General features: G+C 37.1%; 1 protein-coding gene across 2 annotated transcripts in view; it reads right to left on the bottom strand.

Moving 5' to 3' along the window:
* The window catches only part of PRTG (protogenin), a 144,257-nt gene that overhangs the window by 49,110 nt on the left and 81,642 nt on the right, over positions 1 to 13,505 (bottom strand). For both annotated transcript variants that reach the window (XM_043471895.1, XM_043471896.1), the window contains exon 11: positions 12,451 to 12,639. In XM_043471895.1, coding sequence (XP_043327830.1) covers positions 12,451 to 12,639 — 189 coding nt within the window. The remainder of the gene's footprint in view (positions 1 to 12,450; positions 12,640 to 13,505) is intronic.

Genomic DNA, 13,505 nt, shown 5'->3' with positions numbered 1-13,505 from the left:
TTTTGACTTCTCAAGAATGTCACATAATTGGAATAATACAGAGTGTATTTTGAGAATGGATTCTTTCACTCAGCATGATGCCAGTGATATCCATCAACAAACTATTGCAAGTAGCCATATAGTTCATTGCTTTCCACTGCTGAGGAGTAACTCAATTATATGGCTATATCACAGTTTATTTACTCACCCAGTGAAGGACAACTGCTGTTTCCAGTTTGTGGGAACTGTAACTTGAGCTATACATTCTGTGTAAAGGTTCTTGTGTGAACATCCATTTTCATTTTTCTAGGGCAAACATGTAGGATGGGACTGCTGAGTCGCATGGCACAGGCATATTTAACTTCATAAGATAGCACTGAACTGGTTTCCAGACTGGCTGTACCATTTTGCATTCCTACAATAATGCATAATAGTTCCAGGTGTTCTGTATCCATGTCAGCATTTGTTATTGGCAGTTTTGACATTTGCAAATTTTTTAGTCATTCTAATATGTATGCAGTGTTATCCTACTACAGTTAAAATTTTTTACTTTGCCATTTCTGTAATGGCTAATGATGTTGCACATCTTTTCATAGATCCCTTAGGCATAATAGCTATACATGAAGGTCTCCCATCAGGCCCACATGTAATGAGTCAAGTTCTAAGCCCCCAAAATTTCACACCTGCCTTCTCTCCAATGAACTGTTTTAGTTTGTACTTCATCTTATTATTTTAGATTATTTCAACAACCATTTCACTGATTTCCTGTCTTTGGTAGCCCTCTCCTGGGCCCGTGCTCACTGATTCTCTAAATCTATCCTTTACAGTATCATTACCAGGTATCAGTCTAAACAAGCCATGTCATTTTCTCACTTCAAAATTTGATGGCTCTTCACTGTTTATTATACAATATAAGACAAAGACTAACTTTTTATGGTATGCAGGGTCCTTAAAACACCAGCCCTAGTTAATTCTATGGTTTTGGTCTCCACAGCTCCCACCCATGCAACCCATAATTTAGCCATAACAAACCAATGAAGCTACCTCTTTTAATCTTTTTGTACATTTTGAGCTCCTATGATTGGAATGATTTTCCTTCATTTTTCAACTGGGCAATTTTTCATCATATAGTAGTAAAAATTAGTCATTTTTCCTTCATGCTTACAGAATACTCTGATCACATCTCAATTTTATCAGCACACTTTTCTATGAACGCTGATAGGTCCTCCAGGCTGAAGTTAAACACTTTGGAGACAGACATGCCATCTTATATTCAGGTTCCTTGTGTCCAATCCAGGGCCTGATGAGTATGTGTATTAAATTACTATATTCTAATTTTTGAATTTTAAAAGTAATGGGGAATAACAGAGAACACACACATAGAGACTTCTGAGAAAAATGCGTATTGTATTAACCTTAACATCAGAAATCTTGCATTTCTAACTGGCACTATCTTCCAGACAATGTCTTCATGAGGAGTCACAAGAACTCACACAAGTTAAAACTGAACGTTGTAGGGATGGTTTCAATTTTGCAACTTATTTGCTGGTAATTAATTTACACTAATTTAATGGTAACTGCAGCTCATTATCAGTAATTTCTAAATGGAGTTCAACTGATTTGCAAAGCCAAAGAGCTTCTGTGTTATAAGCCTCCTAGTAGGGCCCAAGAGACCAGCCCCAAGAAAGCATAGGAGCCTCTTTATCTGAGACCTATTAAGTTCCATAAAACACTGTACTCACACAGTGCTAAAATGAATACTTTACAAACAGTATTGCAACTCTCAGGGCCCATAATAAAGCTCAATAATAGCAGCTGAGTGAGTTAAAAAATATTCTCCATTTGAGTGACTACTAAATGCTCCTGGCTTCATGCTGTGGACTCAAAGAACAGTCTGTGTTATGGGTTTGTGGAATCCATGGTTGTATTTCCTTTATTTCTCTGATCATTTAAAAACACAAAATTTAATTAACTTGGCACTGTAACAGTTACTGACCAAATCAAGACTAACTAGGCTTTCTCAGGGGACAGAATATGTCATTAGATTTATGACTGGATGCCTCCTGAGAGTTTCCTCAATCAAAACAAAGGATAAATTAGAACACTTTAACACAGTTATGGAACTGGCTTAAAGACAGGCATAAGCCAAAGGTTCAAATACCTTCCCCCTTATATGTTAAAATAGTTTGTTTTTCAGATATGGGATCAATATTACCTAATATTTTGTAAATGAGTTTTGAAGAGGGTCTGCACAGTAAAAATTTCCAAAGTTGCTGATCTGGTGAATATTACATTTTTACAATTGTTGCTTGTTGTTACAGTTGCTGCTTGTCATTTAGTCTCTAAGTGTCTGACTCTTTTATGATCCCATGGACTGCAGCTCTCCAGGCTCCTCTGTCCATGGGATTTCCCAGGCAAGAATACTGGAGAGGGTTGTCATTTCCTTCTCCAGGGGATCTTCCTGACCCAGAGATCAAACCCGAGTCTCCTGCATTAGAAGGCAGATTCTTTACCACTGAACCTTGTGTAAAGTCATTTAAAGCAACAGAGTAAGCTGTTTTCTACAGGAATTTTAATTTACTGTTTGTGTACATGAAAACTGCCATGTATAGTAGGGTCTAGAGCAAACTTGGGCATACAGATATTTATAACATCTCTGAACCAGAAAGTGAAAAGAAAGTTCACAAAATTTCCTCTTTAAGGGAAGAAGTTCTGAGCTGATTTGTGTCTCATTTCTCTATATTATATTCTACACACTGTAACAGAAAGGTATTTCTAAACATGAATCTAATCAGGACGCTTGCTTACTTAAAATCATTTAATGGCTTCACACTGCCCTAAGGATAAAGCCGAATTCCCTCACATGCCTTATCAGGCACTTTTCTCTCCCATTTCACTCTAGTCATAGTAACATTTTAGTTCCTCCAGAACACAGTCTCCCTCACCTCCTGGCCATCCCACATAAACTCCAGCATTCCTTGAGTACTTCCTGGGTTCTTCTATCCCCTCTTTGCAGAGGTAACTTTACCCAGAAGCTATGAAGCTAGAGCTTCAGAACTCTGTATTTCCATGAGGTCTATTAAAGACGCTGTATCTGTAGTATATTTTTATATTGCTTTAACCTACTTTATATTATTTTATTTTATCAGACCCCCACAACCTGTATCTGCCCCAGCACCTTTGCCTGGCTGAGATCTTCCTTTAGAGCTCAACACAGATGTTCTCTCTTCTTGAAAGCCATCCCCATTTTAGCCTTCAAGTAGGTCAGAGGTTCCTGCCAAATGCCATAGCAGCAATCTGACTTCCACTATCAAGGAGTTCATCACACCTTATTTTAATTGTTTAATTATTATTCTTCCTCCTAAGTTCCCCAAATGTATGATCTGTCTACATTAAATATGGTTGTGTTCTAATGTAGGGACCACCACATGGTGAACTTGGTAAATATTTGAGAATCAGAAAATGAATCTGTGAAGGAGTACTCAGTGGCAAACAAAATACAGGAATATAGGACTCAAACTATAAGATTATACCTGAAAGTCTGTGACTCACCCACTCCTTGAATGTTTGGGAAGAAATGTACTGATTGAATGATGATACCCATGAAGTTCACGTTTTCCTCATTGTATAAAGGAAATCAACCCTGAATATTCATTGGAAGGACTGATGCTGAAGCTGAAGCTCTAATACTTTGGCCACCTGATGCAAAGAGCCGACTCACTGGAAAAGACCCTGATGCTGGGAAAAACTGAGGGCAGGAGAAGAAGGGGCAACAGCAGATGAGATGGTTAGATGGCACCACTGACTCAATGGACATGAGTTTGAGCAAACTCCGGGAGATAGTGAAGGACAGGGAAGCCGGGAGAGCTGCAGTTCATGAGGCTGCAAACAGTCGGATATAATTCAGCAACTGAACAACATCAACAAGCTGAGAAGTATGGGGAAATGTGACTGGAAACAAGACAGACAATAAAAAGCACAATAAACATGGACTAAAAAGAGGTTCAGCAGTAACAAAATTAAAAACTATCACTGGCCTGACAATTATAGGCATCTAGAAGGCACAAAAATAAATTTATGAAAGATTTCCAACAAGAATAACAAACTAGAACTAAGAGTTAATTAGGTTATAAAAAATTAACATGGCTATTTAGGAAAAATATTACTGTACTAGGTCATCTAGACCAGTGTTTCCACTTTTATGTACATACTAGTCACCTAGTAATTGTGTTAAAATGGAGACTCTGATTCAGTAGATCTGGGGAAGGGACGGGGGAACCTGAAATTCAACATTTAAATAAAATTTCAGATTATGTTGCTGATCCCGGGACCACATTTTGAAGAGCAAAGACTATCAAGTCTACACCTGGAATTGCCAAAGCACAGCAATATGGCCTACTGCCTCTGGGTAACCTGTCAGCTAAAAAATGGTTTTCACATTTTTGAGCAGTCAGAAAAAAATTTTAAACAATATTTATGACACATCAAAAATTACATGAAACTTGCATTTCAGTCTCCAGGGACTTCTTTGATGGTCCAGTGGCTAAGATGCCATGCTCCCAATGCAGGGGGCCTGGGTTTGATCCCTGGTTGGGGAATTAGATTCCACATATCCCAACTAAGAGTTTGCATGCCACAGCTAAGAGTTCGAATGTGGCAACTAGAAAGTCTGCACGCTGCAATGAAGACCAAAGATCCCAGGAGCCACAACTAAGACCCATTACAGTCAAATAAATATTTTTTTAAAATTTCAGTTTCCATAAATAAACCCTTATTGGACCATAACCAACACCCATACATTTATGAATTTTCTATGCTGCTTTGTGCTATAGTGCCAGAGTCATGCATTTGTGGAAGAGACCATGTGGCTCACTGTATTCATCTGCGTAGGCTGCCATGACAAAATGCCATGGACTGGATGGCTTAAACAATAGAAATGATATTCTCAAGGTTCTGGAGGCTGGGAAGTCCAAGATCAAGGTGTGGCAGGAGTCTGTTTCTGATAAGAGTTCTCTTCCTGGCTTGTAGACTGTTACTTTCTCACTGTCTGATGGTGGAGAGAACACTCTGGTAATTCTTTCTCTTCTTATAAGGGCACCAGCCCTATTAGATTAGGGCCCCACACTCATGACCTCATTCAACATTTATCACACTCTCAAAGGCTATGTCTTCAAATACAGTCACATTATGGATTAGGGCTTCACCATATGAATTTGGCGGGAACATAAAACATTCAGCTCATAGCACCCACAAAGCCTAAAATATTTACTATCTGGCTCATTACAGAGAAAATCTGCCTAGTCTTGGTCTAGACCCTTGCTTCTCAAAATGGGTAAAAATACAAAAATTTCGGGCTTCACCCAGACATAGTAAATTTTAACAAGGCTCCGGATAAATTCATACACATATTAAAGCTCAAGAAGTAGTGGTCTCCACATCTAATGATCATGGAAAGTAACATGGGAAAAAATTTTTTTTAAATCCAGATTTTCAGACTCCATCCTGGGAGAAGAACCATTTTAAAAACAGTTACGACAGCTAACATTTGTTGAGGACGTACAATGCAATTTACAATGCAATGTTAACCCTTATGTGTATTATGTTATTTAATCTTCCTAACATTCTAAAATAACTATTATTATTATCTCTATTGAGGCAAACAACCAGGATTTAATTTGTTAATGAACTGTGGAACTTGTAAGTTAAATTGAGGCAATAAACATGAAACCTAGTCAACTGATGCTTTTCCTCTGTCAGGGCCATGGGCTTCTGTAACAGTGTATTGTACATGATGTACTATTGGAAAGCCTGATTCCATTTGGGATCACAAAAATATTCCCAGAAGAGTTAAGACTTAAAAGTTGGGCAAATATGACCCAGCAATCCCACTTCTGGGCATACACACTGAGGAAACCAGATCTGAAAGAGACACGTGCACCCCAATGTTCATCGCAGCACTGTTTATAATAGCCAGGACATGGAAGCAACCTAGATGCCCATCAGCAGATGAATGGATAAGGAAGCTGTGGTACATATACACCATGGAATATTACTCAGCCGTTAAAAAGAATTCACTTGAATCAGTCCTAATGAGATGGATGAAACTGGAGCCCATTATACAGAGTGAAGTAAGCCAGAAAGATAAAGAACATTACAGCATACTAACACATATATATGGAATTTAGAAAGATGGTAACGATAACCCTATATGCAAAACAGAAAAAGAGACACAGAAATACAGAACAGACTTTTGAACTCTGTGGGAGAAGGTGAGGGTGGGATGTTTCAAAAGAACAGCATGTATACTATCTATGGTGAAACAGATCACCAGCCCAGGTGGGGATGCATGAGACAAGTGCTCGGGCCTGGTGCACTGGGAAGACCCAGAGGAATCGGGTGGAGAGGGAGGTGGGAGGGGGGATCGGGATGGGGAATACGTGTAAATCTATGGCTGATTCATATCAATGTATGACAAAACCCACTGAAATGTTGTGAAGTAATTAGCCTCCAACTAATAAAAAAAAATAAATAAATAAAGCTTAATCCTTAGAGAGGTAAAAAAAAAAAAAAGTTGGGCAAGATTTTTTCCAAACAGAAAGTATAGGTGTCTAATTTTGTCTAGAGAGTACCAAAAATATTTTAAAATGGAAGATTACCTTTCATCCAAGAAAAAGAATTTAAGAAAAGATAAACAGATGATTAACTGTAACTTTTTTATAGTTTTTACAGTTTCATCAACCTACAAACATTCTGTTTTTAATTAGAGGTAGCTGCAAATTGTCAAACAAAAGTCTTTTTTATTGTCTTAATGAAACAGTATTTTTTTAGTAATGGGATGTTTTACACCAGAAGCTCCATTTCTTTTGAGCAACTTGTTTTTTTAAGTATTTTTTAAAATTTAAGTATTAAGGTTCTAAAGTGTGATCTGAATATCAATCATATGTGGCATTGCTGGACAGTACAGAGAAGGAAATTTTTAAGATTTTCACTATCAGTAAATAAGGAAAAAATATTTCACTATTCCCTAAAGTCTCTGACTGTCAACATGTTTTGTCTTGATAACAGATTAAACACAAAATTAAAAAATGATAACTTAAAAGATATTTAACAATGAAGGAAGTGAAATACAGTACTTTTTAAATGTTCCCTTTAATTAGTGCTCATAGTCAATTTTATGGCCTACATAGCAGGTGGTTTCCAAAAATCATTCCTTTAAGAAGTCTACTGACTTCAGTTAAATGAACTTATTTTGTAATTATTTGAAAAGAAAGAATAAAAGAATATAATCAGATACTGTTCAGAGCAACTTTTTCTACTAAAAGTGAAAATTATCTCTGGTAAAGCACAGGAAGAACTGAAGAGAGACAAAAAATGTGAGGCTGTGTCTTCAAAGATCTTGCCCATGGTAAATGATAACAATAATGTTAATGGAATGTCTACACCAATCCTAAAAATGGTCTGTTAACAAATAAATGCAAAATGATCTCACAGAAACTAGTGCTACATTGTGAAGTCAAAGCTAATCTGGACAGAATGCTTAATGATATTTATGTTGTTGTTGATAAATTACTTCAGCGGTGAAAGACTCCTGACATCTGTAATGGTATTTGGGCTGGTAGTCACTATCAAAGCACCAGATTGTCTGAAATTAATTTATACACTAAAAGTCAGTACAGAATTATACATCTGAAATTATTCACCATTAGCAAGATTTTGTTACACAATACCACGTCTTTTTTACTCCATCTTAAGTGATACAGTCAGAAGCATGCAGACCAACCACATCATACGGATTTTCACCTGCAGCATGCTTTCAAAGATTTTCTGAGTGTTATCTAAGCCTTCCTTGGCTGAGAGGGGTGAGGAATACAGTCTCTGAAAAGACTTAGGTTTGCTTTAAAAACGTGACTTCCATATTTCATAAATTGAAAGATTCTAATTCTCCTGAAAACAAAATCTCTATTATAGTAAGGTTCACAATGAAGCGTCTCTGATCATCATGCCACAAAATTTTGTTCTGCCTTGATGAAAGGGAAGATTATAACTTCCTCCGGTTAGATCAATTTGGCTCACTAGTGCTAGTTCTCTATTTTCTTTCATGAGATATGTAACCATGCAACCAAACTCTGTTCTATCAGTACTATAGGGAAAGATAACACCCAGAAATCTCACTTAATTTTATCATGCTTCTACACAAACTGGCTAATGGACTTTAAAATTACATTTGCGTTGCTGTATGGTAGAAACCATCACAACACTGTATAGCAAATTTCCTCCTTAATTTAAAAAACAAATTTTAAAAAAAGAAAAAAAATTACATCATTAACCAGGGACTGTTTCTTCAGACTCCTACTCCTAGCGTTGGGAGTTCTAACTTTAGATTTCTCAAAAAGAGATCTCTAAGTTTTGAAGGTGTGATTTTAAATATTTTAGATCTTTACAATTGGTGCTAAATAGCCTGCTCACTAATCATGCTTGCTGTGAAATATTTAATAGCACAAATTCTTTGACAAAATAGAAGCTAAAGATGATCTACTATCAGTGTCCTAAATGCTAAACTAACAATAGCACTATATAAGTAATCCTCCCCTTTTCACTTTCTTCTACACAGACAAAACAATTAAGAACAGTTTCTGACAATCAGCTTATGAAAACAGTCCTTTTGTGATTAGAAACTCTAACTTCAGAATTTGAAGCCAATTTCTGAAATAAACAGACAATAAAAGAGGAACAAATTATTCCAATCAGCCTATTATCAGGGAGCACAACTGTGCTTATTAATTTTGCTTCAGTTTATTGTATGACGAATGAAACAAACACTTTAAAATTCTATTTAAACTGAACAAAACACTTGAAGTACCAAGGGGGTAAAAAACGTAAGTGAAAATAATCACTACAAAGATGCAAAATCTTGAAGAAAACCACAAACCACAATTTAGAACAAATCACATAAACATTAAATCACAAGCCCAGTGCTTTTTATCCAACTCCCCCAAAGTAAACCACTTCCAATAAAATCAAACTGTGTATCTTAAAACCATTAAACCAGAACAAACTAGCAACATTAAAATACTTCCACTGCTCTGACAATATTTATACTACACTAACAAATACACAAGAATCTTTACCCACTTTAAAAAACAAAACATTCTACATTTCAGGGAATGGAGCTTTGAGAGTTTAAAGTATAATGCTCTAAAATAACTTTCAATATTAAGTACAATTAAATTTAGTTAATCAGATTTGGGAGAAAATTAGACAAGTCAGTCAACTGAATCTTGGTTTAATCCCTCTTGTTTTAAGGAGTGGTCACATTGGTTACATTTTTTTAATCTAGTGCTATAATGATGCCTTACATAAAAAAGAATTTTAAATGACTGTCAAAGGAACTGAAATACATGAACTCCTTCACCTATTTCTTTTTTTCAGAAACAAAGACCTATATATATTACTAAAGAGAATATGTCCCAGTAGCATACTTTTTTAATGAAAACTTAATTATCAGAAATTGAACAAAAAGGGCATCAGGAAGGGGATTAGTATGAAAATGAAATTTTGAGACATCAGTTTGCTACTCAAACTGACAATGAATCAGCAAACAAAAGCATTTAAATTTCATTTCCAAGCCCACTTAGTAAATCTAGTTCCAGTTAGAGTATCTTTAATGTGCAGAAGCTCAGTAAAAGCAAGTACTCGCCATGTAAGACACAGATAGGGTTCCCTTAACCTACTGCCCTTTAGACACATCACTCTCTGTTAAACAGGCAGCTACTGCCAGATGCTCTCACTAAAAATGATCACAGATGGTCAGCTGTCCAGTTAACAGAAGATACTGCCCACCCCCCAACAGCCAAAAGTAAGAAGGAAAGGAGTGAGAGCTGTTAACACTTGGTTGCTCAGTGGGGTAAACCCATTCGCTTGCTATAAGCCAGGCTAGGCCCCATGGTGACTTTTAAGAAAAGGAAGATGGGATCCCAGGACTCTTAAAAATTAGAAGGCATCTTAAAGGTGATCTAATTAACAGCTGTACAACTGTGTGAATCTGTACAACTGCATCCCTGCCAGTCAACCATTCCAGCTCTGTCCCTGAAACCCCAGGGGTATGGACGTGCCTCTAATAAGAAAGCCCTACGGCCATGACGAAGTCCTCTGCCTCCCTGCACTGCAATTACTCCAGCCACTCAGCCCAACTCCAGTCAGGAAACACGGGGCTATTTTAATAGATGGGGTATAGGGACTATAACAGAATCATTTCCTATTTTTATACACTATAAAATGATTTTAAACTGAATTACCCCAAATGGCATATGCAAAGGATCATACCATAAAAAAAACTCAGGCAGTAAACATATGCAATTTATTTTTAAAACACAGGAAGAAATAAAGGTTTATAAGATGAAAGCTATTATATAGAGATTATAAAAGATTTTAACAAAAATCAATGGATCTTCTATATATATACATAAATATATGCTATCTGCAGAAAAAAAATTAAATTTTAAAGAACTGTTTTTAATTGGCAAAGTTTTAATAAAATGTTTCTCTAAACTTTTCACAAGCAGAGCATTACTTTTTTTTCTAATAAATTACTCATCTGTTTAGAATAAGCTACTAATATATTCCAGAAGATTGCTCTAAGAATCTACTGTTTTCTATCTTCAGTGTGTTTATATTTCTAAACTATCAGTGAAGAAATTGGAGGTATTAAGCTTGATGTACGATTTTTCATCAACAATTGTCTCAAAGCCTGTTTCTTACTTGATACTGACTAAAATTTTCCAGATGAAATGACATGCCTATGGAAAGGGAAAGCACCCTGAAAGAGCGTGGCTAGAGATAAATGCTGCTGAGTGCTTGACAGTAGGTTGCGCTAATGTCATCTGAGCATCAATGGCTTAAGGAAGGTCACCCTGGAACATATGTAACTTCTCATCCTTTATAAAGCTGCATGACAGGGATCAACTGTAAAACTTATTTAACCTAATACAGATTAAATTAAAATCCAAAACAACAAGATTACAAGCAAAATGCCATCTGGAAAACCACTGCCAGGAACTGGAGGGTGGGGTTCTCGGTCCTTGGGTCTGAAAAGAGATTTGCACCACTGCTTCTTACTCACAGGGACTCTGGTCTAATGCTGCAAGGCCAGGGAAATGAAGCCTTCCTGGATGGGACCACTGTGCCTCTTTCCTGCCCGCACACCAAAGGGTGGTCTGTGACGGGGAAAGCCAGAGTGCTTGTAAATGTCCAGTATGTGCAGAAGGGGCTGTAACAATCCAGTAGGAATTCAGCTGATGATCATAAACTTGCTGCTTTGTGCTTAAGGGTAAAAATCTACTCATGAGCAACAAACAGCTAAGTGTGTAGTCTACACCTTGAGTATCTGTTTATACTCATATATTTATTGTAGTTGTAAGTGTCTTTATTATACCTTCTACTAAACATGTTTATATCACAAAACCCTTTCACTGTGCAAAGATAGGATGAATAGGGAACAAAACAGTGTCTTTCAGAACTCTGATGAACCCAAACATAAAATTAAGTGCTTTTTTCTTGAGTGTTTCTATGTTAGAACTATATACAATAAATATTTACAGTTTCATGGTTCATATGTAACAGCGTTATTTTGTACATAATTTACATATTTTTTACACATGCAAAATAATATACCTATACAGAACTCTCAGGCAATTTCTTTTTTAAAAAAAATTGGTTATTTGTTAATACAATTTTAAATCTTACAGTCCATTTACAATTATTACAGAATATTGGCTATATTCCCCATGTTGTATCATAATCCTAGAGCCTGTCTTACACCCAATAATTTTTATACCCCTCTCTCCCCCACCCCATAGTGCCTCTCCCCTCTGCACTGGTAACCATTAATTTGCTCTTTATGTCAATTTCTAAGTTAATTTCTAAGTTAGCCTGATCATCTGGTATAACAATATTGCTATTTTCACATTTCTATTCTACATCCACCATACAGTCACAAGAATAGATTGGTATCTCACTCCACCACAAGTGAACTTCAGAAAGTAAGATGCCCAAAGGTGGGGAGAAGATAGAAAGATATATTGGCTCAGAGGGTAAAGAATCTGCCTGCAGTGCAGGAGACCCAGGTTCAATCCCTGGGTTGGGAGGATCGCCTGGAGGAGGAAATGGCAACCCACGGCAGTATTCTTGCCTGGAGAATCCCATGGACAGAGGAGCCTGGCGGGCTGCAGCGCACGGGGTTGCAGAGTCAGCCAGGACTGAGTGACCGAGCACCGGTGACACTGCCGAGTCGCTCAACGGTGAGTCGGGGACCACTGAGCGACGCATGCAGCAGGACGCACACAGTGAGGGAGTGAAGTCACTGCTTTTCTTTTTATCATTAAGTCAGTACTTCTGCCTTGTATCCAGTAACTTTTCCTCCCAAATGGTCAGAGAGGAAGGAAAAAAGGCAAAGCACTGAACAAGTTTACTCACCTAAACCACCGAGGGTGTAGAGAAGGTCACTGGTGTCTAAGAAAATGGGCCCGTGCTCCTGCTGCCCCTCCTCCTTGTAGTACAGCTTGTAGCCTTGAATGGTGGCTGTGTCCTCAGCATCTTGCTGCCACTTCACAGAAATGGTGGTGCAGTTCAGAGGTTCCAAATGTAACTCTGGAGACTTAGGGGCTAGAAAATTCATCAGACGTGTATGTGTAAGAAAACTCATAATTCACATAAAAACACAGGAGAGTGGAGAGCTCTCCATTTAAATCAACAGCTGCATAAAAGTTGAATTCCAATAATTACACTTGCCCTTCATATTAAAAATTATACAACGATATTAAACTTTGAGACAGAATTAAAAGTATATGATACTACAAAAAAAGAAAAAAAACTAAGGTATTGGGTTGGCCAAAAAGTTTGTTTCGGTTTTTCCATAATAGTGTATGAAAACCCAAATGAACTTTTTGGCCAATCCAATATATAAATAAGAACAAAATTATATTTGTGGATTTTAAGTTTTTTCAAAGAAGCATTAAGTATTTCCTATTTTTAAAAATTTATTTTTTAATTGAAGGATAATTACTTAACAGAATTTTGTTGTTTTTGCCAAATATCAACATGAATCAGTCATATGTATTTCCTAATTTTGACCATCTAATTGTGATTAATCAATTAACAACAAAAAGCCCAGTCACATTACACTCCACATTAGTAAAAGAGGAGGAGGGTCTGGAACTTCCTAGTATTATGGTCTTTCTATTAAATTGATGATTTGTTTAAAAATAGTAGTGATATTAATTCAGTTCAGTTCAGTCACTCAGTCTTGTCCGACTCTTTGAGACCCCAATAACCACAGCATGCCAGGCCTCCCTGTCCATCACCAACTCCTGAAGTCCACCCAAACCCACGTCCATTGAGTCAGTGATGCCATCCAACCATCTCATCCTCTGTCGTCCCCTTCACCTCCTACCCTCAATCTTTCCCAGCATCAGGGTCTTTTCAAATGAGTCAGCTCTTCACATCAGGTGGCCAAAGTACTGGAGTTTCAG

This window comes from Cervus canadensis, chromosome 6, assembly GCF_019320065.1.
Source record: "Cervus canadensis isolate Bull #8, Minnesota chromosome 6, ASM1932006v1, whole genome shotgun sequence".
In the NCBI taxonomy this organism is placed as follows: Eukaryota; Metazoa; Chordata; class Mammalia; order Artiodactyla; family Cervidae; genus Cervus; species Cervus canadensis.
The sequence above is the reverse complement of the archived record's forward strand: the minus strand, read 5'-3'. Positions and strand labels throughout refer to the sequence as shown.